Source organism: Salmo salar, chromosome ssa16 (genome assembly GCF_905237065.1).
Source record: "Salmo salar chromosome ssa16, Ssal_v3.1, whole genome shotgun sequence".
NCBI classification, from domain to species: domain Eukaryota; kingdom Metazoa; phylum Chordata; class Actinopteri; order Salmoniformes; family Salmonidae; genus Salmo; species Salmo salar.
In genome coordinates, this window is record NC_059457.1 from 35,640,969 (window position 1) to 35,667,191 (window position 26,223).

Below are 26,223 nucleotides of genomic sequence, written 5' to 3' on the forward strand. Positions count from 1 at the left end.
ACGACGAGTTGAGTTTTTACCAAAAGGTTCTATTTTGGTTTCATCTGACCATATGACATTCTCCCAATCCTCTTCTGGATCATCTAAATGCTCTCTAGCAAACTTCAGACGGGCCTGGACATGTACTGACTTAAGCAGGGGGACACGTCTGGCACTGCAGGATTTGAGTCCCTGGCGGCGTAGTGTGTTACTGATGGTAGGCTTTGTTACTTTGGTCCCAGCTCTCTGCAGGTCATTCACTAGGTCCCCCTGTGTGGTTCTGGGATTTTTGCTCACCGTTCTTGTGATAATTTTGACCCCACAGGGTGAGATCTTGCGTGGAGCCCCAGATCGAGGGAGATTATCAGTGGTTTTGTATGTCTTCCATTTCCTAATAATTGCTCCCACAGTTGATTTCTTCAAACCAAGCTGCTTACCTATTGCAGATTCAGTCTTCCCAGCCTGGTGCAGGTCTACAATTTTGTTTCTGGTGTCCTTTGACAGCTCTTTGGTCTTGGCCATAGTGGAGTTTGGAGTGTGACTGTTTGAGGTTGTGGACAGGTGTCTTTTATACTGATAACAAGTTCAAACAGGTGCCATTAATACAGGTAACGAGTGGAGGACAGAGGAGCCTCTTAAAGAAGAAGTTACAGGTCTGTGAGAGCCAGAAATCTTGCTTGTTTGTAGGTGACCAAAATCTCTATTTTCCACCATAATTTGCAAATAAATTCATAAAAAATCCTACAATGTGATTTTCTGGATTTTTTTTCTGATTTTGTCTGTCATAGCTGACGTGTACCTATGATGAAAATTACAGGCCTCTCTCATCTTTTTAACTGGGAGAACTTGCACAATTGGTGGCTGACTAAATACTTTTTTCCCCCACTGTATCTGTGTAAAGCTGCTCTCATCTGCATTAACACCAGATATCAATCCAGGTTGGATGTGACAGCAGAGATGAGGTGCACACTGTTGACCACGCCCCCTGACTTTGAGAATCTCCGAGGTGACATGCATCAAGCACACCCATCTCATTAGTGGTGGTGAGAAAATATACATTATGTCAGACTAATTTGCAATTGACTGTCATAGCACCACATTAAAATCATCTTGAATACTGTTTGAATGTTTTTCAATTGACTGTCATAGCCCCAAATAAAAAAGTTAATATTGGCTGTTAATTATCTTTTTAAATTCCACATGATTGGGGTTGAGAAAATTTTCAGATATCAAAATGTGGTCTTGGGACAAAACAGTTTGGGAACCCCTGCTATAAGCTCAGCAGGTACTTCTATGCACACAACGGCGCGAGTTCACACAACATTAGGCCTACAGGACTGAGAAGCCAGAAAAATAAAAACATTTACAGATGTTATCGCAGGTGCAGAATTGCTTGTGTTTCTGGCTCAAACAGTGCAGTAATAATAGTCTACCTAGCAATACAAAAAATATATATAATCCAAAAAGTTAAAATAAATAAATAAATAGGCTATCATGCACACATGAAGCACTCCAAACCAAAGACAATTAAGAAATGGACTGAAAACTGGTAAATATAATTAAATAAACCGTAGCACAGTTTGTGAGCTATCCAAATAACGTGTCCACTTAAAGAAATAAAGCCGTAGGCTAAATGAATGTAATAATATGAACTATGAGAAATTACTGGAAATGGCAAGGAATAACGGGATATTGGATAAACATTAATAAACAAAGGGAAAACAAACACCATGGAACAATTAATTCGCACGGATTGGCGGGAGATAGTGAGCGCATTTGTGGAGAAAGAGGCACATACTGTTTCTTCGCCACAATGCCCTTTCTAGTATTACAATTCACTAATGCCTTGAGAGTACCAATAAAACCAGTTCAGCTAGTCTGGCAGGTTGGCCCTGTCTGAGACATCCTTTGAGGCCAAAGCATCACTAGAGGGCGCAAAAGCTTGGGTCTCGCATTGAGCAGTATGTGGGGTGGATTTGTGACGCTGTCATGAAAGGAGAAAAGGAAGAGGCTGTCCTAGACAGACCATGAAGCTTCACTAAAATCCTTTATACACAGAGTTCCGTTGACACAGCACAGAGCATGTGTTTCTGTGTCAGCATCGTGTCTTTGCGCTTCAGGAGCGACAGACAGGATCATCAACATTAAATTGGAGAAGAAAAAAAAACAAGGAGAGACACAGACACAAAGAAAAAAGCCGTGTCCCCACAGGAGCTAGCAATGTCAAGTTTAAAGAAAAGATATTCCAATTCGTCAGCCGAACGGGATGTGGAAGACAAGGAGGTTACGGAGAAGATGCTCTCTCCAGTCGGAGGAGAGAATGGAAACTCAAGCCGAATGGGAAGCCCGGATAAGGTACCCGGGGAAGAGAAGGTTGTCCTAGAAAGAACCATTACCCTGGTGAATGGCGTAGCTATCATAGTGGGTACCATCATCGGCTCGGGTATCTTTGTGACCCCGACTGGAGTGGTGAAGGAAGCCGGGTCCGTCGGACTGTCCCTTGTCGTTTGGGCAGTGTGTGGTGTGTTCTCAACCATAGGTGCACTGTGTTATGCTGAGCTGGGCACCACTATTTCAAAATCAGGTGGAGACTATGCTTACATCCTTGAAGTGTATGGTTCCCTGCCGGCTTTCCTGAAACTGTGGATCGAGTTGCTCATCATCCGCCCGTCATCGCAGTACATTGTCGCGTACGTCTTCGCTACCTACCTTCTCAAGCCAATCTTCCCTGACTGCCCTGTACCCGAGAATGGAGCGAAGTTGATCGCCTGTCTTTGCATCTGTAAGTAGCCAATCTGATTCAATTTACTATTCTCTAACTCAGTGCTACTATATCAGGTGGTTGTTACACACGTTGCATCCATGGCGCCACGTCAGGATTTCGTAGTATGCAAATGTAACTTCCAACAGACACTGTTTTATAAAAGTAATTTTAATGAAACTTCATTTTGTAATTTCCTGGACAATGTTGATATATGGTGCCAAAATCTTGAAAACAGGTAGCCTAGGCCTACTCACTGCGACACTGTTCTCTTGGCAGAGCGCACGCCACTCACCCAAACGGAATGGAACTGTTGAAAAAATAGCGCGTTATTTCATCATCTTTGGTCGGCAGAGGCCGGGGTTTTGGCAGCATTACCCAGGCGCCATATGATCTGATCACACGCACATGGACATTTTATTTATCTTCAGATAATTAACAATTAAAATTAAAATAAGGAAACAAATGTAAATACAATACAAATATAAAACATCATCAACAATAAATTATTGTTTTCCCATAATATGCAAATAACATTAATTAAGTTACACATCTTGCGCACATTATTCTCATGGACCCTTATTGCGCGGGGTATAAACCACAGTAATAATAAAATAAAAGAAAGGCGTGTGATGTGACTCACTATGTTTAATATCAGTATGATGAAGGGATATATTACGTTTCGACACTATCCTTTATCACTTTGTTGATATCATATGCTCTGGTATACAACTGAACAATCTTGTCTTCTCCAACGAACCAATTTGGACAGCTTATATGCCTATACATTCAGTAAGAGTTGGTCTATAAATGTTTTTGTGAATCAGGTGGCACTGTGAAGTTCTACACGTAGATGTTGTCTAGTCTAGTCTGTAACAGGCATGGCTGTTGTGTTGTGCTGAACGATGATTCTTTGTCGTTTTTTAAACAACAAATTGACCAAAGTCGGTACAATTATTTGAAATTTGTTCCGTTTTTTTTCGGTGAGCTCAATGCACACATGGCACAGTTTCTCTAGAGATAAATCAGATCCAGCCTGAACTGTATGATGTTGTAGTTTCCAACAGGCCAATATTCTACATAGTTTAGCGCATAAAACGCATTTGTAGTCTGTTTATTTTATGCCTGCTACGGAAGAGGCAGAAGAATGCACGATCGTGAGGGGATATAGAGAGCAGCTGTTGCTTCGCGAGGTAAAGTATATCTACCTGAAAATACATGATCTAAGTGATTAATAGTTGGTATTCAGCAGTCATAAAAGCATGCCTTATTTACTTTGGAGTACTACGAAATAGTGATTTTTGTCAATCCGCATATGCAGCAGCTCTATAGGGATGAGATGATGACTTGGAATGAAATAAGAAAGTCATCAAATAAAACAAATGTAATAATATACACAACTGAAATATTTGATTAAAGTATGTGAATAAATGATGGTTAATAAGTGATAAGCAGTGGTGAGCAGTCACTACCATCATGGGACTTTGTTTTATTGTTGCATTCTGTGTTACAGCATTCAACCCATATAATAGAAACCGAAATAGAAAACCTTTTTTTATAATCGAACCAAAACCGAACAGACCTCAAAAAGCACTAATCGCTCAGCACTACTGTTGTGCAGTGTTGGATAGTAGTTAGCCAGTTGGGATTATGGGTGGATTAGTTTGAGCTCTGCATTAATTAGCCAACAAATCAAAAACATTCTCACATTGTGGAGATTGCTAGTTATCTCAAGCAGACTTTTCTTTCTGCACTCCAATTCCAGCTCTCTGTTACAGACTTTTGCCCCTTTTGGACCCATCTCTCTTGCAGCATACATTTCTCTGTTGGGGGTATGAATCAGTGGAGGCTGCTGAGGGGAGGACGGCTCATAATGAAGGCTGGAATGGAGTAGAGTGGATGGAATGGAGTGAATGGTATCGAACATGAAAACCATGTGGTTGATACCACTCCATTGACTCCATTCCAGCCATTATTATGAGCCGTTCTCCCCTTCGTAGCCTCCACTGGTATGAATGCCTGATTAAGGTGCAGGAATGTGTGTGTGAACGTCATATGGTATAGTGCCTGCGCTAGTCTCTAATCCCTTTTCTGAGCGTGTAATCCCCAACAGTGACCACATGATAGAGACTGAGATAGAGGGGCAGCCAAACCAGGGCACATATATAGATTAGAGATAGGGTTGAAGCCAGGATGTTGTTGGTCTAGACTCTAGAGTTGACATGGTCAGTCAGGATAGCTAAGCTTCTATTATCCACAATACTGTTCCGTGCAGTTTTGCTAAACCATTGAGTTGTGCTAGGCTAGGATGTTTGTCTGACCGACTGTGTTATTGTTCCAGTGGTTGATTTGGTGTTTAGTAGTTATTAGGTCGCTGTGCTTTAGTTTAATGTATAGGTCCACAGTAGTGAGGTTTAACACAGTAGCCCCCTGGCTGGCTCTGCCCGGCTTCTTTAGCGGGTTGTGGGTTGAAACCTCAGGTTCAGTCCATGTCATTTGTTTAGGAGGCTGAGACTGAAGCCTTTTTGCCTTGGTAGTCCCTTTACTCTGATCCCAGTGGCAGCAGGTCTGCTCTCTCATTGTCACTCTCAGTGTGAGTGTGTGTTTTCGTGTCTGTGTGTGTGCCATTCCTCCCAATCTATACTGTACTCCCACACAGGCCCTCTTTGTTCTTTTTGGTTGCCCAGGCTGATTTTATTTATGGTTCTTTGAAGTGTTCGTTAGTTAATCTTTTTTAATGGGGAGTCAGAGGGACAGGGGGAGGGCCTTGATTTTATTCCAACTAGAATCTGTTTACTGGGTCTCTGAACTATTCCACCCCCTGTGCCGCATGACACACCTCACAGCGGTCCAGCTCACTGATCATTTACATTTTAGTTATTTAGCAGACGCTCTTATACAGAGCGACTTACAGGAGCAATTAGAGTGAAGTGCCTTGCTCAAGGACACATCGACATATTTTTAATCTGGTTGGCTCTGGGGGTTCGAACCAGCGACCTTTCAGTTTACTGGCACAACACTCTTAAACGCTAGGCTACCTGCCGCCCGATCACATATATAATGTGGGCTGGGTGCTGGGCGCTGTGCGTGCTGAGTGGATGCTACGCGAACATTTAGTACCTTCAGCAGGATTTATTGATCTTACTGAGCTTATAAAAGGTGGGAGAATTGTTTTAGTTTTTTTTAGCTCATTCATGTAGACAGTAATAAAAAGGCCTAACTCTCACACACTGTCTCTTTCTCTGTCTTTCCCCAGTGCTGTTGACTGCTATAAACTGCTACAGTGTGAAGGCAGCCACGCGGGTCCAGGATGCCTTTGCAGCTGCCAAGCTCTTTGCCTTGGGCCTCATCATCATTATTGGTTTTGTGAAGATTGGCAAAGGTAAGATACAGCCACACAAAACCACTAACACACTCATCATAATGCACTTTACAGGAGGTGGTACACAGTGAAAACTAAACAGACAAGCCATAAAGTGCCATGCAACAGGAAAAGTGGTCATTTGTAGCTCAGTTGGTAGAGATTGGCGCTTGTAAAGCAAGGGTAGTGGGTCCGATTCCTGCTTCGGATAAAAGTGTCTGCTAAATGGCATATATTGTTATATATTATAAGTCAGGCCCAATAACGATGTGTCAGGTGATCCAGTGCAGGAAGTTGGCGTGGCCTTCATTGCCAATAAGGTGTTTCCCCATAGATGGAGGGTGTCCCCAAGAGAGTGAAGTAACTGTCTTAGCCCAGGGCCCAGATTTTCTAAAGTTATCTATCCGGATTTTGGCTATCGGATAGGATTAAATGTATAGAAATAGAATGTAAAGAACATGAGTCCCCATTCAAGTCAATGATTCATCCGTTCTATTCATTTTATTGTTATGCATTTAATCCTATCCGATAGGTAACTTAAAAAAAACTGGGCGCTGGCAAATAGAAGTCTTCTTCCTGTTGACTAGCAGGATCAAGCATTATCATGATTTATTTTATTTCAGTTTCATATGAGCTTATAAGACACTATATCTTGAAGAATCATGTGCACAAAAAAAAAGAAAATTACGTACAATTGACACGCATGCAAAATAATCATAGCAAGTAAAAAAAAATGTATGAGCAATATCAAATACGCCCTATAATTTCTAGACGCACAAAGGCAGCTTCATATCTCAGCAGCTTAAACATGAGTCAGTCTTTGAGAGCACAGGAAGCTGCTGCAATCACAGAACCAGGAAAAACACCTCATGTTGCACAAAGTAAGAACAGAATGGATAAAAGAAATGGCAAACAAATAATCAATATTATACCCATCCTGTTCCCAACTCAAGGGTCCCAACTGGGATCCTAAGGAAAGTTATTTTCATACGATTATGATCATTAACTTTAAGTGATATAAGTCAAACAGACATCACCATTCAATCCACTAGTGTTTTGGTCCAATTAAGATGTTCAGCCCAAATGAGAGGCATAAAAAACAACGTTATCATGTTCCAACAGTAAAACACTACTCCATTGTCCTGCGGCAGGAAGGAGAGCTGAGGGCCAGTCAGTACTGATTGAGAGATCAGTGTGGACTGATTCAGTGCCCAGACTGGGCTTATGGGCCACCTTGAAGGAAAACAAACAAGTCTTCCAGTCAGACTAATTTAATGTTATGTAAAAGTAATTATGTTAGAATAAAAGGTACTGTTGAAGTGCAAGGAATTGCACTTTTTAAAACCTTTGTCCTGGAGATGCCTGAGATTTTGTAACCTGATGTTTTACAGTAGCAAGTTAGCAAATGAGAATTCCTTTACAGAAGTGTGTGGTTAGTGCATGGGAGCAAATGAGTGATTCAAGCTTAACTAAACAGCTTACAGAGAGGTGCCACCCTACTTACCAAAGGCAAGCCCCCCCTCCTTCAGTGTACCAAGACTGCAATGTCTAAGGTGCATACATTTGCAATGCTGCTCAGGGAACCGTTTCTGAGACTGCTAACCTTTCCCAGGTAACCTTGTGCCCTTAGGGTCCAGATACTCTGTTGGGTGAATATGTGTAGTCATGGCCTGCTGTGTAACCATGGATGGTCCTGTTCTTTCCTGTTGGCCTCCTTGTTATCACATCTCTTTACCCTCTTCTGGTTATATGTTTGGATGCATTTGAAGTTGAGCTGGCACATGAAGTTAAGGGTGAAGTGTATGAGAGAGAATTTCTTTGCAGGCCAGAGCACTGGGCAAAAACTGGTTTAATCAGCGTTGTTTCCATGTCATTTCAACCCAAGAAATCAATGTGATGACGTTAAATCAACGATGAAAACTCATTGGATTTGTAAAAAGTCATCAACGTAAGGGCATTTTGTGTTTTATTTCACCCAACTTTGAACCTAAATCCAATGGCATGGCGAAATGTTTTGTTGATTTCACAATGAATTCACATTAGTTGACATCTCAACCAAATGTAAATCAAAACTAGATGTTGAACTGACATCCTTGTCCAGTGGGGGAGCTCTTGCTTAAAGCACCAGACTAGATTGAATCAATCGTAACATTGGTGGTGGACTTTTAGCCATTTTTGTCAGACACTATAATGCGGCTAGGTAGATTTAATACTAGCAATAATTCAGAGTTAAATATGGTTTCCCGGCTTTCTATCTTCTGTCTTCAACAGCAGCCCCACTCTCCTCTCCTCCATCTGCATGGTCCTGTCTGACTCTTTCAGTGGTCACAGACAGATGAATGGCAGGCTCTAAGGGGGAAAAATATATTTAAATAAAGAAGAGCTATGGGTGTCTGTGTCTGCAGGGTCAATATGTTAGTGCTGGGTGGGAGTGGAAGTTGGTGAGGGGCTTATGTCAGATGGGCGTTTTCTCACAATGGATTTGTAAATTAATCTCTTGTAAGCCCCAACGATCATTGGTTACTGTCTGCTTTTCACAAAAAGTTTTCACAAAAAACAGCAACTTTAAACACTTAATTGTTTGTTGTTCATTCTTACACAGACTGATCTTTCTAATAGAGGCAATTTTTGATGAAGGTTTTACTTGCAATGATCATGGTAGTGGTTGTCTTTACTTGAATTAACTTGTTGTAAGTCCCACTGTGTCAGAGCATCTGCTAAATTACTTAAGTGTGTCTATATCTGTATTTCTTTGTCTGTCAGAATGTGTGCGTGTGATAGTTATATTGCTCTCTGACAAACTCAGTGTTGTGAAATAGCATGTATCGAATTATCATGGTCCTCCTGCTGCCAGCTCATGGCTGTGGTATGGAGGAGGCTCTTTCAGAGCTGGACTGCTCTGGTCTGGTCTTGTCTTATCTGGGTGGGACGCCACTGGGTTGGAGAGATACATCTAACGACAGAGGTCAAATGAATGCTCCTCTTGTTCTTTTTCTCTTTTCCTGACTGAGAGACATGCTCACTTCAGTGCATTTTAAACCACCTGTTGTCTATACTGGGCAGTCACCTAGGGTAAAACGGATTATGTATAAGATTCTGGGTCATTCCTTCATTTGGCAATAGGCTCAAGCAGGTTAATGGCAACAGGATTGTTAAAAACGAATCTGATTAGGCTACTGCAATAGTCCAGTTCCTTTTCAATCAAAAGTGTTTTTGTTTGTCTTTTGGAGCCAGTCAGAAGGCTCTGTAGGGACATTCCTTGTCTGTGTGTCTTTAATGTGTGTTTTTCATGTGTACATCTCTGTCTCAGTACATCTCCCCTTGGCTGCTTATGAAATAGGCAGCCCTGCAATAGTTTTGCCGTCACATTTCTTTCTGCTGGCTCAGTTGAAGGAACGGTAGTCAGTATTGTAACGGGATCTCTTAATGGTTTATTTACAACCTGACCCAGCTGCTCATTGTGCTGCTGTGACCAACTTTAACCCCTCCCCAAATACAACACACATACGCCCACTTCCTGGCGGGTAGGACCGTTGGGCCAGTAACCGAAAGATTGCTGGATCGAATCTCAGAGTTGACAAGGTAAAAATCTGTAGTTCTGCCCCTGAGCAAGGCAGTTAACCCACTGTTCACCAGGCGCCGATGACGAGGATGTTGATTAAGGCAGCCCCCCACACCTCTCTGTACAACTGACTAGGTATCAAATCAAAATCAAATTCCCACATAGTCTCCCTGTGGCAAATCATGTAACTGCCAACAGTATCTACCTGTCAAGCCACTCCGACATTGCTCGTCCTAATATTTACATATTTCTTAATTCCATTATTTTACTTTTAGATTTGTGTGTACTGTTGTGAATTGTTAGATACTACTGCACTGTTGTAGCTAGGAACACAAGTATTTCGCTACACCCGCAATAACATCTGCTAAATAAACTCAGTAAAAAAATAAACTTCCGTTTTTCAGGACCCTGTCTTTCAAAGATAATTCGTAAAAATCCAAATAACTTCACAGATCTTCATTGTAAAGGGTTTAAACAATGTTTCCCGTGCTTGTTCAATGAACCATAAACAATTAATGAACATGCACCTGTGGAACGGTCGTTAAGACACTAACAGCTTACAGACGGTATGCATTTAAGGTCAGTTATGAAAACTTAGGGAACGAAAGAGGCCTTTCTTCTGACTCTGAAAAACACTAAAAGAAAGATGCCCAGGGTCCCTGCTCATCTGTGTGAACGTGCCTTAGGTATGCTGCAAGGAGGCATGAGGACTGCAGATATGGCCAGGGCAATAAATTGCAATGTCCGTACTGTGAGACGCCTAAGACAGCGCTACAGGGAGACAAGACGGACAGCTGATTGTCCTCGCAGTGGCAGACCACGTGTAGCAACACCTGCACATGATCGGTACATCCGAACAGCACACCTGCGGGAAAGGTACAGGATGGCAACAACAACTGCCCGAGTTACACCAGGAACGCACAATTCCTCCATCGGTGCTCAGACTGTCCGCAATAGGCTGAGAGAGGCTGGACTGAGGGCTTGTAGGCCTGTTGTAAGGCAGGTCCTCACCATCACTGGCAACAACATCACCTATGGGCACAAACACACTGTCGCTGGACCAGACAGGACTAGCAAAAAGTACTCTTCACTGACGAGTCGCGGTTTTGTCTCACCAGGGGTGATGGTCGGATTCGCGTTTATCGTCGAAGGAATGAGGGTTACACCGAGGCGGTGTGCCACAGCATCATCGGACTGAGCTTGTTGTCATTGCAGGCAATCTCAATGCTGTGCGTAACAGGGAAGACATCCTCCTCCCTCATGTGGTACCCTTCCTGCAGGCTTATCCTGACATGACCCTCCAGCATGACAATGCCACAAGGTATCCAACTCCGTGTTCGGCGACCCCTGTGTCGGAACTTATAAGTACTTGGATGTGGCTTACACCTGTGACTGAATAATATCTTCCTGTGGAACCTGAAGATGTACAAGGCTTCTGGGATATCTTCATCAGGTTGTGCTCTTCTGTGCATGATTTCCTGCAATACAGGAATGTCAGTGTTCTGCCATGGCCAGCGAAGAGCCCAGATCTCAATCCCATTGAGCACGTCTGGGACCTGTTGAATCGGAGTGTGAGGGCTAGGGTCATTCCCCCCAGAAATGTCTGGGAACTTGCAGGTGCCTTGGTGGAAGGGTGGGGTAACATCTCACACCAAGAACTGGCAAATCTGGTGCAGTCCATGAGGAGGAGATGCAATGCAGTACTTAATGCAGCTGGTGGCCACACTGTTACTTTTGATTTTGACCCTCCCTTTGTCCATTATTCCAATTCTGTTATTCACGTCTGTGGAACTTGTTCAGTTTATGTCTCAGTTGTTGAATCTTGTTATGTTCATACAAATATTTACACATGTTAAGTTTGCTGAAAATAAACGCAGTTGACAGTGAAGTGACATTTCTTTTTTTGCTGAGTTTATGTGTACGTGACCAATAAAAAGTTGCTATTATCTATCCACTGATATTGTATTAAGAAGTTTAAACTACTAGGCCACTGTTTTATCTTTCCCAAATAATACAGCTGGCTCCAAACTAGGAGAACCTAGTGCTGTGGGCCAAGCCAGTATCTCTCTTGACAAAGAAAACAAAGAAAAGGATTCAAATGTTAGCCTTATCTGAGTGGGGTTTGTAGATGTACCTTTTCTAGTGATAAAGATGGGGGTTCATAGAGAAAAAACATTTGGCAGTACGTCCAACCGGATTCACAACCGCAGACCACGCGTAACCACACCAGCCCAGGACCACATCCAGCTTCTTCACCTTTGGGATCGTCCGAGACTGTGGGTTTGCACAACCGAAGAATTTCTGCACAAACTGTCAGAAACCTGATCTGACTGCAGTTCTGCATCGTGAACGACTTCTGTGGGAAAATACTCATCTTCGATGGCCGCTGGCACCCTTGAGAACCGTGCTCTTCACGTATGAATCCCGGTTTCAACTGTACCAGGCAGACGGCGTGTATAGCGTCGTGTGGCGAGCGGTTTGCTGATGTGAACAGAGTGCCCCGTGGTGGGGTTATGGTATGGGCAGGCAGGCATAAGCTACGGACAACGAACTCAGTCGTGAAGTTTGGTGCCATCCTTGACGATGCCTACTTCCTGCAGTGGAGAGAGGAAAGCCATGGGCATAAGGATTGTACCAAACTTCGCTAACCTGCATTTCACTATGGAACATGACGAGAGAGGTCTGAACTTCTTGAATGTACACGTCCACAAAACAGATGGGAGACATTGACCACAGTACCCATCACCCTGAGGACCAACCTGTATAGTCTACCACACTCTCATTTGCACCACCAGCTGAATAGTGTTTTCTTCCTAATTGTCTTCCCCATGCCCTTTATGAACTTGTCCATTCCCTTGTTCTGATTATTCTACTGACGGCCATTGAAGGCCGAAAAGTTTATTTTAACTTTGCTTAAATAAAACAATGAATTCTTAAAGGTGAGTGAGCGTTGAGTATTTTCCTTTTCAATTATGATTACATTCTTTGGTTGCACCTTGACTCATGCTGGTAAGAAGTGGAGGGCGCACAACCAATATATGTGTCATAGAGTTTCAGTGTACTAGCTGACGTTGCAGAACTTTGGGAAGATCCTTACCATGTTGGGATGTCATGCAGGCTTTAGGCTTAGAGTCGGTCAACCTCTACTTTAATCCCCTACCATCAACAGTAATGGAGAATTCACTGATTCCACCACTCAGGGGGCTACCTGTTTTTTTTTTTTTATAAATAAAAAAAACAAGGCAAATGTGAAGTGAATGCCTGAGGGAACACACCAAGGATGGACATTCCAACAGTACCAGCTGGCCCGTCTGAAACACTCTGGGAATTGTTTGTTCAGAGAATGTCTGGCTCTTTGGGCCAGCTGGTACTGTTGGAATGTCCATCCTTGGTGTGTTCCCTCAGGCATACACTTCACATTTGCCTTGTTTTTCTTATTTATAATTTTTTTTTTAATTAATAAAAAGGTAGCCCCCTGAGTTGTGGAATCAGTGAATTCCCCATTACTGTTGATGGTAGGGGATTGAAGTAGTGGTCGACCGATACTGATTATTGGAGGACAAAAAAAGCCCATACCAATTAATCGGACGATTTATATATATTTGTAATAATGAGAATTACAACAATACTGAATGAACACTTATTTTAACTTAATATAATACGTAAAATCTATTTAGTCTCAAATAAATAATGAAACATGTTCAATTTGGTTTAAATAATGGAAAAACACAGCGTTGGAGAAGAAAGTAAAAGTGTGTCAGATTATGTCGTGGTGTTGTAGAGAGGACCAAAATGCAGCAGAGTTGTGGATACTCATTTTCTTAAAAAAAAAAAAGAGGAGTAAGGCATCCACTGGAAAAACAATACACTAAATGATACTCACGACAGGAACAGTCTCACAGGCATACAAAAACGCAGTGCAAGAACAACTACCCACAAAACCAAGTGACAAACATACTCCTACATATATGACTCCCAATCAGGAACAACGATCCTCAGCTGTTCCTGATCAGGAGTCACAAGACCAACACAGAACATTCACACACACACACACACAAGACTGCCACGTCCTGACCCCAAAACTACTATAACAGCTCCATCTGCTGGTCAGGACGTGACAGTACACCCCCCCCCCGCCCCCCAAGGTGCAGACCCCGGAATGCACCTAACAGAAAACACCAAACAAAATCCCCAACAAAACCCATAAACAATAACCCCTAAACAATAAGGGAGGGAAGGGAGGGTGGCTGCCGTCAACGACGGCACTGTGCTACACCCTCCCTCCCCAACCCACCTATCCTGGAGGTGGCTCAGGTGCAGGACGTGGACCTTGCTCCACCCTCGGCATCGCCCACTTCGGTGGCGCCGATAGCTGCGCCAGGCAGACGGGCCACTCGGGCTGGACCGGAGGACAGGAGGGCCAGTCTGGCAGCTCCGGCCAGTCTGGCGGCTCTGGGCAGGCGGGCGGCTCCGGCGACTGTTGACTGGCGGGCGGCTCCGGCGACTGTTGACTGGCGGGCGGCTCCGGCGACTGTTGACTGGCGGGCGGCTCCGGCGACTGTTGACTGGCGGGCGGCTCCGGCGACTGTTGACTGGCGAGGCTGGGCTGACGCACTTGAAGCCTGGTGCGTGGTGCTGGTACTGGACGTACCAGACTGGGAACACGTACCTCCATGCTAGTGCGGGGAGCTGGCCTGGGGCTCCATTCTTGCCCCGCAAAACTGCCCTTGTGCCCCCCCAAAAAAAAAATTGGGGCAGCCTCTCGAGTTTCCTAAACTCTTCCATCGCCCTGGAAACACTCCTCCTTAACTCTGCCCACGTCCATCCTTCCTCCTCGTTCCTCTGCTGCTTGGTCCTGGTTTGGTGGGTAGTTCTGTCACAGATTATGTCGTGGTGTTGTAGAGAGGACCAAAATGCAGCAGAGTTGTGGATACTCATTTTCTTTTAATTCAAAAAAAGAGGAGTAAGGCATCCACTGGAAAAACAATACACTAAATGATACTCACGACAGGCACAGTCTCACAGGCATACAAAAACGCAGTGCAAGAACAACTACCCACAAAACCAAGTGACAAACATACTCCTACATATATGACTCCCAATCAGGAACAACGATCCCCAGCTGTTCCTGATCAGGAGTCACGAGACCAACACAGAACATTCACACACACACAAGACTGCCACGTCCTGACCCCAAAACTACTACAACAGCTCCATCTGCTGGTCAGGACGTGACAAAGTGCCATATGTGCCATGTAAAAAAAGCTAATGTTTAAGTTCCTGGCTCAGAACATGAGAACATATGAAAGCTGGTGGTTCCTTTTAACATGAGTCTTCAATATTCCCAGTTAAGAAGTTTTAGGTTGTAGTTATTATAGGAATTTTAGGACTATTTCTCTCAATACCATTTGTATTTCATATACCTTTGAATATTGGATGTTCTTATAGGCGCTATAGTATTGCCAGCCTAATCTCGGGAGTTGATAGGCTTGAAGTCATAAACAGTGCTGTGCTTCAAGCATTGCGAAGAGCTGCTGGCAAACGCAGGAAAGTGCTGTTTGAATGAATGCTTACGAGCCTGCTGCTGCCTACCGCCGCTCAGTCAGACTACTCTATCAAATATCAAATCATAGACTTAATTATAATAACACACAGAAATACGAGCCTTTGGTCATTTAATATGGTCAAATCCAGAAACTATCATTTTGAAAACAAAACGTTTATTCTTTCAGTGAAATACGGAACAGTTCTGTATTTTATTGAATGGGTGGTAACCCTAAGTCTAAATATTGCTGTTACATTGCACAACCTTCAATGTTATGTCATAATTATTTAAAATTCTGGCAAATTAATTACGGTCTTTGTTAGGAAGAAATGGTCTTCGCACAGTTAGCAATGAGCCAGGCGGCCCAAACTGCTGCATATACCCTGACTCTGTTGCACTGAACGCAAGAGAAGTGACACAACTTCCCTAGTTAATATTGCCTGCTAACATGAATTTCTTTTAACTAAATATGCAGGTTTAAAAAAAATATACTTGTGTATTGATTTTAAGAAAGGCATTGATGTTTATGTTTAGGTATATCGGTGCAATGATTGTGCTTCTTTCGCAAATGCGCTTGTTAAATCATCACCCGTTTGGCGAAGTAGGCTGTGATTCGATGATAAATTAACAGGCACCGCATTGATTATGCAACGCAGGACAAGCTAGTTAAACTAGTAATATCATCAACCATGTGTAGTTTAACTAGTCATTATGTTAAGATTTATTGTTTTTTATAAGATAAGATTAATGCTAGCTAGCAATTTACCTTGGCTCCTTGCTGCACTTGTGTAACAGTTGGTCAGTCTGCCACGCAGTCTCCTCGTGGATTACAATGTAATCGGCCATAATCGCCATCCAAAAAAACGCAGATTACCGATTGTTATGAAAACTTGAAATCAGCCCTAATTAATCAGCCATGCCGATTAATCGGTCAACCTCTAGATTAACGTTTAAACCACGCATGCTCACAGCCTTTTGAACAAGCTCTAAATTATATTAGTGATATTTTGTCTGGGTACATTTGTCTAGCCCTGCACTATTTCAACGGTTTCAAGTTGATCATGGTGCATTTGTTATCTAGTGTTTTATCATTCCAGGACCCTGCTCTGACACAATTCATAGGGATACTGATTCTGTCCACTTTGTGTTCAATGAATCAGTCAACTTTGGACTTACCTTTCCAACTCCCTTTCTCTCCTTCCAGGTGACACAGTCAACCTCCTACCAGAAAATTCTTTCAAGAATTCAAATTACGACTTTGGGAACATTGGTCTGGCCCTGTACAGTGGTCTGTTTGCGTATGGGGGCTGGTAAGTAAAGAGAACTGGAACTTGACTGACATCCAGGACTATTGAACACTAGGCCAGCATTTTGTCCTCCCTTCTAATCCCATTGTAAACCCCCTCTTAGGAGGACTGACTAATTAAGAACTCTACAAAGTGAATTGAAAAGTCTGTTCAGACTAATCCTCCCCATGCATGGTGTTCACTCCCTCTTTCCCCATCCCTCTCCCGCTTTCTCCTCACTAGCTAGGCTTCCATCCAATTGGCAACATTTGCATGCAAATATTCTAAAATCTGCATAAATGAAATATGCAAATTATCTCACAAGTGGTGTGTTTCCACCAAACTTGAATCAATGTGTTTCCATTTGTATTTCCAACTCTACCGATAGTTTTGTCACAAACTGTTGGGTTAAATAGCAAATGTGCCTACTCTGGTCTTGGCACACAGCTCCAGTCTACATGATGAATTTATTTTTATTTAACTAGGCAAGTCAGTTAATAACAAATTATTATTTACAATGACAGCCTAGGAACAGCAGGTTAACTGCCTTGTTCAGGGGCAGAACGACAGATTTTTACCTGGTCAGTTTGGGGATTCGATCTAGCAACTTTTCGGTTACTGGCCCAATGCTCTAACCACTAGGCTACCTGCCACCCGATGATGGATAAGAGCGAGAATGTTTTTATTTACCAAATGGCAGTCAAGCATTGATCATCATGTCACCAGAATAAGACCCTTGATATTTTATTGGAAAGGACCATCAAGCTCATATCTTGCACTTTCACCACCCTGTAAAGGTCATAACTTGTTTCATCTGCATCCCATTTTAAACTGCATGGTTTCCCAAGTCGTAGTGGGAGGAACACACACCATGTCATCACGTGGTTTCAAGTTGACTTCCATATGGTGGTGTTTACATCAATATTTGCGCATAAAGGCATTTCCACCGCCATTTCTCGCATAATTAATTTTACAGACACAAAAGATCCCACTATGTCAAATGAACAAATTATCTGCCGGCATTTACCAAATTGTACCAAAACTTCCTGTTTCCATCACAGCTGTCATATTTTCTTTAAATATGATGACTTTACTTGCATAAAAACTGTGGATGGAATTTTAGTTACAGTCTCGCTCTATCCTCTCCCGCCTGGTCTTTTTACCACTGTGTGTTATGTTTTGTTCGATGAAAGCTATGGTTTAATATCCTCTCACCCTCAATGAAATCACAGCCTGTCTACGTTACAATAGATTTACACACAGTGTTCTGTTCTGACTGTCTCTCTGTGTATCTAAACCATGTCTTCTTTACCTTGCAGGAATTACTTGAACTTCGTTACAGAAGAAATGATTGAACCTTACAAGTGAGTGTCCAAACTATTCTATGGCTGGGGTCCAAACACTTAAAAGACACACCCTCGTCCACTTATCCTTGCCTTATGCCCTTGGGGGAATCCCCATTGCCATTTTGGAGGGCGGTCCAAATGATCAGCCAAGCAAGGGAAGTTTGCAACGTAAGAACCTCAGCCCTCGTTTTTAGTCGGCTTTGCGAGTGTACAATTATGTTCACTCCGGGGCCTGAAACTCCACATAATTCAAACCACGACGATTGTACATCCGCTAAGAAAAGTCTGCGAAAACTTAAAAACAACAATGGAGAAGTCAACATACAAGTGTAAGTAAAAATGAATGCAAATAAGTTAGACATTTTGCTACTACGTAAAAAGTAAATATGTTTTTGGAAATTGTAGAAATAAAAATGTCCTTCTTCAGAAGTTCCAGCTAGACAGGCTAATGTTAGTTGCTAATTAATTTGCTAGCTATCATACAGTAGGCGTATATTAATAATTATATATTTAATATAAGTAGACATGCACTCATAATTGACTGTTGCGTATATAAAGCACCCACAAGCTACCGGTGGCTGAAAACAGTCATTGCGGGATGATTGTGTGGTCCATTTAAAAATAATTCCTTCCTCCCTCGCCCCTTGCCCTGCAAGTGTATACTCGTCAGACGTCATGTTACGTCATCAGAAGTGTCAACTTAATTTGAGGGCTGAGGGGATAGGGTGTGTCTTATAAGTGTTTGGACCGCACCCTATGTTCCTTGTAACATACTATTGGTCAAGAATGACTACCTAGCATTTTGAAAAGAATTGCTGGTACATGCATGTTTTATGTTAACACGATTCCTGTGTCAGTCCGTTTCAAAGTTAGAATTACTTCAGATTTTCTTCCGATGTAGGTAAACAAAGGAAGTAATATGTCAGAGGTGGCGTGTTAAACTCTATAACCACTCACTGCCCCCTCCCACAGGAACCTGCCTCGTGCCATCATCATCTCCCTGCCCATCGTCACTGTGGTGTACGTACTGACTAACCTGGCCTACTTCACCACTCTGAGTCCAGAAGAGATGCTCAGCTCTGAGGCTGTGGCTGTGGTGAGTTCTCCCCCATACTGAACCAGCCTGTACTAGTCTCTCGTGACGGCCTTATGGTGTCGAGATTAGCCTGTACATACTGTACAGAACCGTCTGTCTCCACTTGTACACACTCGATATCAGGTTACGTACATCACTGTGTCTCAGTACACACAGCCCAGTGACTGGTAGACAGACTTTGTTTGCTGATATTGTTTGTGTTTCTGTCCTTCAGGACTTTGGAAACTACCACCTGGGCCCCATGGCTTGGATCATCCCTGTGTTTGTGGGACTGTCCTGTTTCGGCTCTGTTAATGGCTCTCTCTTCACATCATCCAGGTATCTCACAAACACACACACCCTTATACCAGTGGAGGCTGGTGGGAGGAGCTATAGGAGGATGGGCTCAGTGTAATGTCTGGAATGGAATTAATGGAACGGTATAAAACGTATAAAGCCATGTTTGACTCCATTCCAGACATTACGATGAGCCCGTCCTCCTATAGCTCCTCCCACCAAACTCCTCTGACTTACACTTATTAATTCACACACAAACTCCCATGCTATGTACAAGTATGCTCTTTTGGTTTGTGTGTATGTATAAATACTATAACCCCAGTTCTCTTTGTCAGGTTGTTCTTTGTGGGCTCAAGAGAAGGCCACCTCCCCAGTCTGCTGTCCATGATCCACCCTGACCTGCTGACCCCTCTGCCGTCACTCATCTTCACAGTACGTAACCTCTCTCTGACCAGGTGCTTCTCAAAACTGCCCCACCATCGAGGGCTCTCTTCATTCAATATGCTAAGTAAAACATAATATTGGAACTTGTAGTCAAACATTGAGCCTGAGGATTGAGGCTCAGTATTATGGTCATTATTAGCAATTTTTCATGGCTGTCGACAATAGTCACTGCTGTGTGCTACGTTCACAAACCTCACTCTCATACTTTCCTCACAGTGCCTCATGACGCTGCTGTACGCCTTCTCCAACGACATCTTCTCTGTCATCAACTTCTTCAGTTTCTTCAACTGGCTCTGTATTGCCATGGCGATAATCGGCATGATGTGGCTGCGCTACAAGAAGCCTGAGCTGGAACGACCAATTAAGGTGAGAATATGTGTAATGTCTCTAACCTGTTTTCAACTGATCAGGCACCAGAGAGAGAGCTCTTTGTTTGCGGCTGACGCATGTTCATTTTCAATTTAGTCATGTAAAAACTGTCACACTGGCATTTTCCAGCCCTAATGCCAGGTTCAGCAGTTTACCTGTCTAACATCGGTTCACTTGCGCTGAGGTGGGAGGGGTGGCAATATTTGAAGTATGTCCTTAAAAACACGTGCAAAAGTGACAATTTCATGCAGCGCTAATGGGAAGTTTTAAGACCCACAAAATGCAGGTCTTAACGGTAACTCAGTTGATAATGGCATGGATGGTGAGAGCGGAACACAGGCCTATCCAGACATGATGCACAGTGCCCATGGAAGAGCGATGTGCATTTTGTACCAGTGAATCTTGTATTTAGAAACATAAAAAACAGTTTGTTTCCTCTCATTTTGTTTAATATGATTAAAAAACAAGAATGCCTACCCTCCCCTTAATCAAGGCTGGTTTAGCAGCATCGCATAGGTGTCTTTTAATCCTGGCCATTAACCAGGTAGCCTATGAATAAAGGGCTTTTAAATGGTCTACTGAGAGTGCTTTGAAATATATATATAAATATATACATTTTTTCCTCGTGTTTTCATTATTCACAATTCACATACCTGCGTACTTCATTTTTCTTGTTCGAGTAGGCTATCCAACCTCATTTTCAAGCGCGCCACTTGTCCGATTAGCAAAGACACGCCCGCTCCTCCAAACTATTCAATCTTCCTATAATGCCATATCAATTGCAATTAGATTTTTTTTTAAATCTGCCTCGAACATAGGCAACGATACAATTGACAGGAGCCTAGTATTTTGTATACAATGAGGGGGAAAAAGTATTTGATCCCCTGCTGATTTTGTACGTTTGCCCACTGACAAAGAAATTATCAGTCTATCATTTTAATGGTAGGTTTATTTAAACATTTACGCCTTTGTGTGCACAGTGTCATGGAACGAGATAAGCGATTTGTGATATCATGCATCTGACCCGATCCTATTTGAAAATATTGTTGTTGGTTTAAAAAAATATAACTTATTAGGAAGATTCACCATCCATGGGTTTTTGGTGAGTATGTACATGGCTCGAATGCAATGCAATTTTGTCTGCTATATCTGGACAAATGCAAATATGGTAACTTCGTACTGAATCTTTATCCAGCTTCTTTGAAAAGTTTGGATCTGGGAAAAATCCTCTAAATTGCCTTATCTTATTTCTAAGTTGCCCCTGTATCCCACGGGGAGCAATTATGGTGCCTGTAACTGTATTTAGACATAGCTTATTTAAAACCGGTTTTACATTTTTAATAGAATTTCAATAGAATTATTCATATCTTATCAATAGCCTAGTGAATTTAATCTGATTATTGACTACATTTTGCATGTCCATGTCTGCAATTTACAGTAGTTCTAGTCCCTATATACACACACAATGCCGTCGGGGGTAAGCCAAATAAAAATTCTTCACATTTTCAAACACTCAATTTATATTTTCCAACGGGGCTATACATTTGTGTCAGGTTTTTTTCTCACCTGAGTAGCCTCATTTCACTGCCAAAAATAAAATGAAACCATCTAGTGTTCAGCGAAATAACGGTGTCAAATACAGGTAGCCTAGTCAAATAATTAACATCCAATCACATTAACCTTACTCTCTCGCGGGAATTCTACTAATGGTGTGAATGTAGCAAAATGTTTCTGCTGCTCATTCCATTTGCTCGAAAATTGATTAATGGTTAAAAAAAAGTAAGGCCCGCATCCATAGAGACACATACCAGCTCTACTGGTAGTACTGCTACTACCCCCTTACCCGGGAAAGCACCGAACAACAGACAGGAACGTTGGACCATCGAAGCGGCTTAAATATGATGAGAAATACATTGATTTGGGGTTCACCTTTCCTCAGCCACAGTGTGTTATATGTGCAAAAGTACTATATCACAACTCGATGAAACCTTCACTCTTGCGCAGACATTTTGAAACAAAACATGGCAATTTGAAAAATAAGCCAGAATTAAGACGACTTTCTAGTAGTAAGACATGTATAAAAGCAACAGATACCATTAATAAAAAGGGTCTAGAAGCGTCTTAAATGGTGAGCTACCGAGTGGCTAGGACAGGCAAGCCCCATGCTATTGTGGAGGACTTAGTTCTTCCTGCTGCCGCGGATATGGCTGGGACAATGCTGGGGGGAAAGGCACAAAAAAACTGTACAGAAAATTGTTACATTTGTTAAAGCGTGCAATGATATGGGCAGCGACCATGTAACACTTTTACAACATACCGAAGTGTGGTGGTTATCAAGGGGCAAAGTATTGACACGTTTTTTTGAATTGAGAGACGAGCTTAAAAGTTTTCTTTAATGACCATCATTTTCACTTGTCTGACCGCTTGCATGATGACGAGTTTCTCACACGACTGGCCTATCTGGGTGATGTTTTTTCTCACCTGAATGATCTGAATCTAGGATGACAGGGACTCTCCGCAACTATATTCAATGTGCGGGACAAAATTGAGGCTGTGATTAAGAAGTTGGAGCTCTTCTCTGTCTGCATTAACAAGGACAACACACAGGTCTTTCCATCATTGTATGCTTTTTTGTGTGGAAATTAACTCAAGTTTACAGACAATGTGAAATAGCAAAGCGCCTGTGTGAGTTGGGTGCGCAATTACGCAGGTACTTTCCAGAAATGGATGACACAAAACAAATGGATTCATTATCCCTTTCATGCCCTGCCTCCAGTCCACTTACCGATATCTGAACAAGAGAGCCTCATCGAACTTGCAACAAGCGGTTCTGTGAAAATTGAATTTAATGCCAGATTTCTGGATTGGGCTGCGCTCCGAGTATCCTGCCTTGGCAAATCGTGCTGTTAAGACACTGATGTCCTTTGCAACCACGTAGCTATGTGAGAGTGGATTATCGGCCTTCAATAGCATGAAAACTAAATACAGGCACATACTGTGTGTGGAAAAAGACAGACTCTCTCCAATACAACCCAACATTGCAGAGTTAACAACCTTAACAACCTTCTCATTAACTTGTGGTGAGTTATTCACAATTTTTGATGAACGAATAAGGTTTTATATGTAAGATGATTAAATAAAGAGCAAAACTATTGATTATTATGTTATTATTTGTGCCCTGGTCCTATAAGAGCTCTTTGTCACTTCCCACGAGCCGGGTTGTGACACAAACTCACACTCATTCTTATGTTTAATAAATGTATCGTATAGTGTGTGTGTGGCAGGCTTACAATGATGGCAAAAAACAACATTTGAGAGTGCGCTGACCCTGGTGCTAGAGGGGGTACGCAGCTGCAGGTTGAATGTTTGAAGGGGAACGGGAATATAAAAAGTTTGGGAACCACTGCTCTAGCTATGTTTAACTATGTATTTCCATATTGAAGCAATTCAATTAAAATGTAGACTGCAAAAATGTTCAACATATTTAGCAAATATGGGGCAGGCTATTTAACGGACTAGGCTATAGCAGAATAATATTCGTAAATACACTACTTGAAGCAACCACCTATTTAGCCATGGAGCACGGTCCAATTGGCCAGTGAGGGGCCAAGCGTCGACACACCCACAACTTGTTTATTCATCAAAACCTACAGCCAACAGTAAGATTTACCATTGCAAAGGAAGGGAGATGCCTAGTCAGTTGCACATCTGAGTTCATTCAACCAAAATGTGTCTTCAGCAATGTGTCTTCCGCAAAATGTGTCTTAACCCAACCCCTCCGAATCAGAGCAGTGCGAGGAGCTGCCTTAATCGATGTCCATGTCATCGTCGCCCAATAGAGCGCAGAGAGAGAGAGAGAGGGAGGACGATAGAAGAAGAAAGAAAAGAAGGAGCTTGAACTGGTTACTTGGCGGCGTAGACCGCAGTGTGTGACCTGCCATTGGCATGAGCTGCTGGCTAGAGAAGGTAGAGCAGCATGTGCACTGACACAGTCGCCCTAGGACTGTTGGACACACAGAGACCCTTTGTGTGACTGTGGGTCCTCTGCCTGCCCCCAAAATGGACCTATAATGGCCTGAACCCATCTGTCTGGTTGACATGGCGATGTGTTAATGAGGGGAGTGGCCGAGAGAGGCAGTGAAGTGAAAGAGGCCAGCGCTGCACAGTTCAGATCTCTCTCGATCTCTATCCATCACAGATAAATCTGTCCTGTGTGTTTGTGTTGGGACTGGGTTTGGGACAGATGACCCTACAGTGGCTCTGTGCCACAATAAAGGAGGGGTTGGAAGGGTTCTTCAACATTGACCATTCAACTCTCTGCCTTTGAATATCTCGCTCTCATATACCCGCTTGCTGGTACTCATTTAGTTAGTGTGGATCAACATCAGACTGCATTTGGCAGCCTCTGAAAATGTCAGTTATTGGTCGATGTTCCACATTCAGCTGGATGTGAGTCAGTGTTCTGATCAGAGTTTGACTATAGTGCACAAACACTCCCCTTCCCTCTCTACTCAGCATTTCACATCTAACCCTCCTCAGAGTTTTAACCTTAAGCATTTACCTCAGTAAGACTGATGAAAGAGGTCCATTTGCTATATATTACCTTCTACTTTCAAAATATTGTATTTTAAATATTCCATTTAGTAGATGAAGATGCTTTGCGAATTACTGTCATACAATTTCACAATATTTTCCTATTTTAATTCCCTCAAGATGGGTTTAGTTTGAATCCAGTCATTCTCTGTGTATTTTGTTAACGGAAGTGTCCGTGTGTTTGTCTGTCATGGTTTATTTATTCAGTGTCACATTTAAATGTTTCCCCCAGGTGAATATCCTGCTGCCTATCAGTTTTGTCCTGGCTTGTATGTTCCTTATCGTGGTGTCCATCTGGAAAACACCTGTGGAGTGTGCCATTGGCTTTGGCATCATTGCCACTGGAGTGCCAGTCTACTACATTGGCGTTTGGTGGCAAAACAAGCCCAAATGGCTCCTTCAGTTTATCTGTAAGTTTCCGTTATGAATTGCTTCAATGCACTCTCTGGACCTATCTGCATGATTGTAGTCTGTTTCTGATTACACAGTGATTGTGACTTATGGTGTGTTTCTCTCTCCAGTCTCTTCCACGGCGCTTTGCCAGAAGCTGATTGGGGTGGTACCACAGGAATCCTGAAGAGGACCTAAAGCGACGAAGCCCCTCGACATACAACCCCAGTGACCACTGATCTATCCCTCACCCCTGGAGGCACCTACCCCTGCTCCCAGTCTACACCCTCACTCAGCCCCCATCAATGTTTTTAGTTCTAATCATTCCTTCTGATCTCCTAGTGTTCTAGTGCAGGAGAGCCATGCTGCTAGACTGCTGTGCCCAGCACGGTCCCCCTCCACCCTACTCATACTGTAGCTGTTGGGATACCTTCAGACAGGTTGTTTCAGTCTTCAAGATTTTGTTGATTTTGTATTTTTGAATGTCTTTGTACCGAACCACAGCTCACAAGTGTTGTATTTATGAGGATTATGTTACTTCTGTTTGCAGAGAAATGTCCTCTCGTTCAAACTATTCTTTCACTGAAGGTTTGGCATCCTTGTGTTCATGTAGTTGCAATCTGTGCTTTCAGTCAGTTGTGATAGACATGTGTGGCCTGGCTTGGTGCCAATTCCTTGTAGACCAAAGCTAGAATTGTTTGTTCAGATTTCCAAGGTAGACTCACTGTTTCACAGTAGTTCTGCCATTACCCAGTTAGTGAGTCAACTGCATTCCCAGAAGGGCATCATGTCTGTTTGTAACCATGGCTTCCATTTCAGCAGCTTACAGGCTGTTGAACGCAGACATTATGTGTTGTAGTTTGGGTGTTTGTTTTTCTGGATGCTTTTGTTTTCAGCTTTTTTGGGGAAAGGTTTAATGTATCTGTAAAGGATAGTGAAATATATATTTGATTACCGTAATTTGTGGACTATTAAGTGCACCTGAATATAAGCCGCACCCACTGAATTTAAAAAATATTATTATATTAAACATAAATAAGCCGCACATGTCTATAAGCCGCAGGTGCCTACCGGTACATTGAAACAAATTAACTTTACACAGGCTTTAACAAAACACGGCTTGTAAAAAAAAAAAATTAGCAGTAAGCTTTAGTTGTCTTTTTGCACTGAGTCAATTCCTCACGCTGCTGTTTCCAACATCTTATCGACTCATTA

The 26,223-nt window shown here is 42.6% G+C and overlaps 1 protein-coding gene across 1 annotated transcript; it reads left to right on the plus strand.

Moving 5' to 3' along the window:
- Positions 1-1,957: 1,957 nt before the first annotated feature.
- Positions 1,958-26,008, plus strand: LOC106573635 (large neutral amino acids transporter small subunit 1). The gene is made up of 10 exons (XM_014148863.2): positions 1,958-2,761; positions 5,997-6,122; positions 16,413-16,518; positions 17,814-17,858; positions 18,813-18,936; positions 19,151-19,254; positions 19,548-19,644; positions 19,873-20,022; positions 24,851-25,028; positions 25,140-26,008. The coding sequence occupies exons 1-10, from the start codon at positions 2,200-2,202 to the stop codon at positions 25,193-25,195; spliced, it is 1,548 nt and encodes a 515-aa protein (XP_014004338.1). The 5' UTR covers positions 1,958-2,199; the 3' UTR covers positions 25,196-26,008.
- Positions 26,009-26,223: the final 215 nt, after the last annotated feature.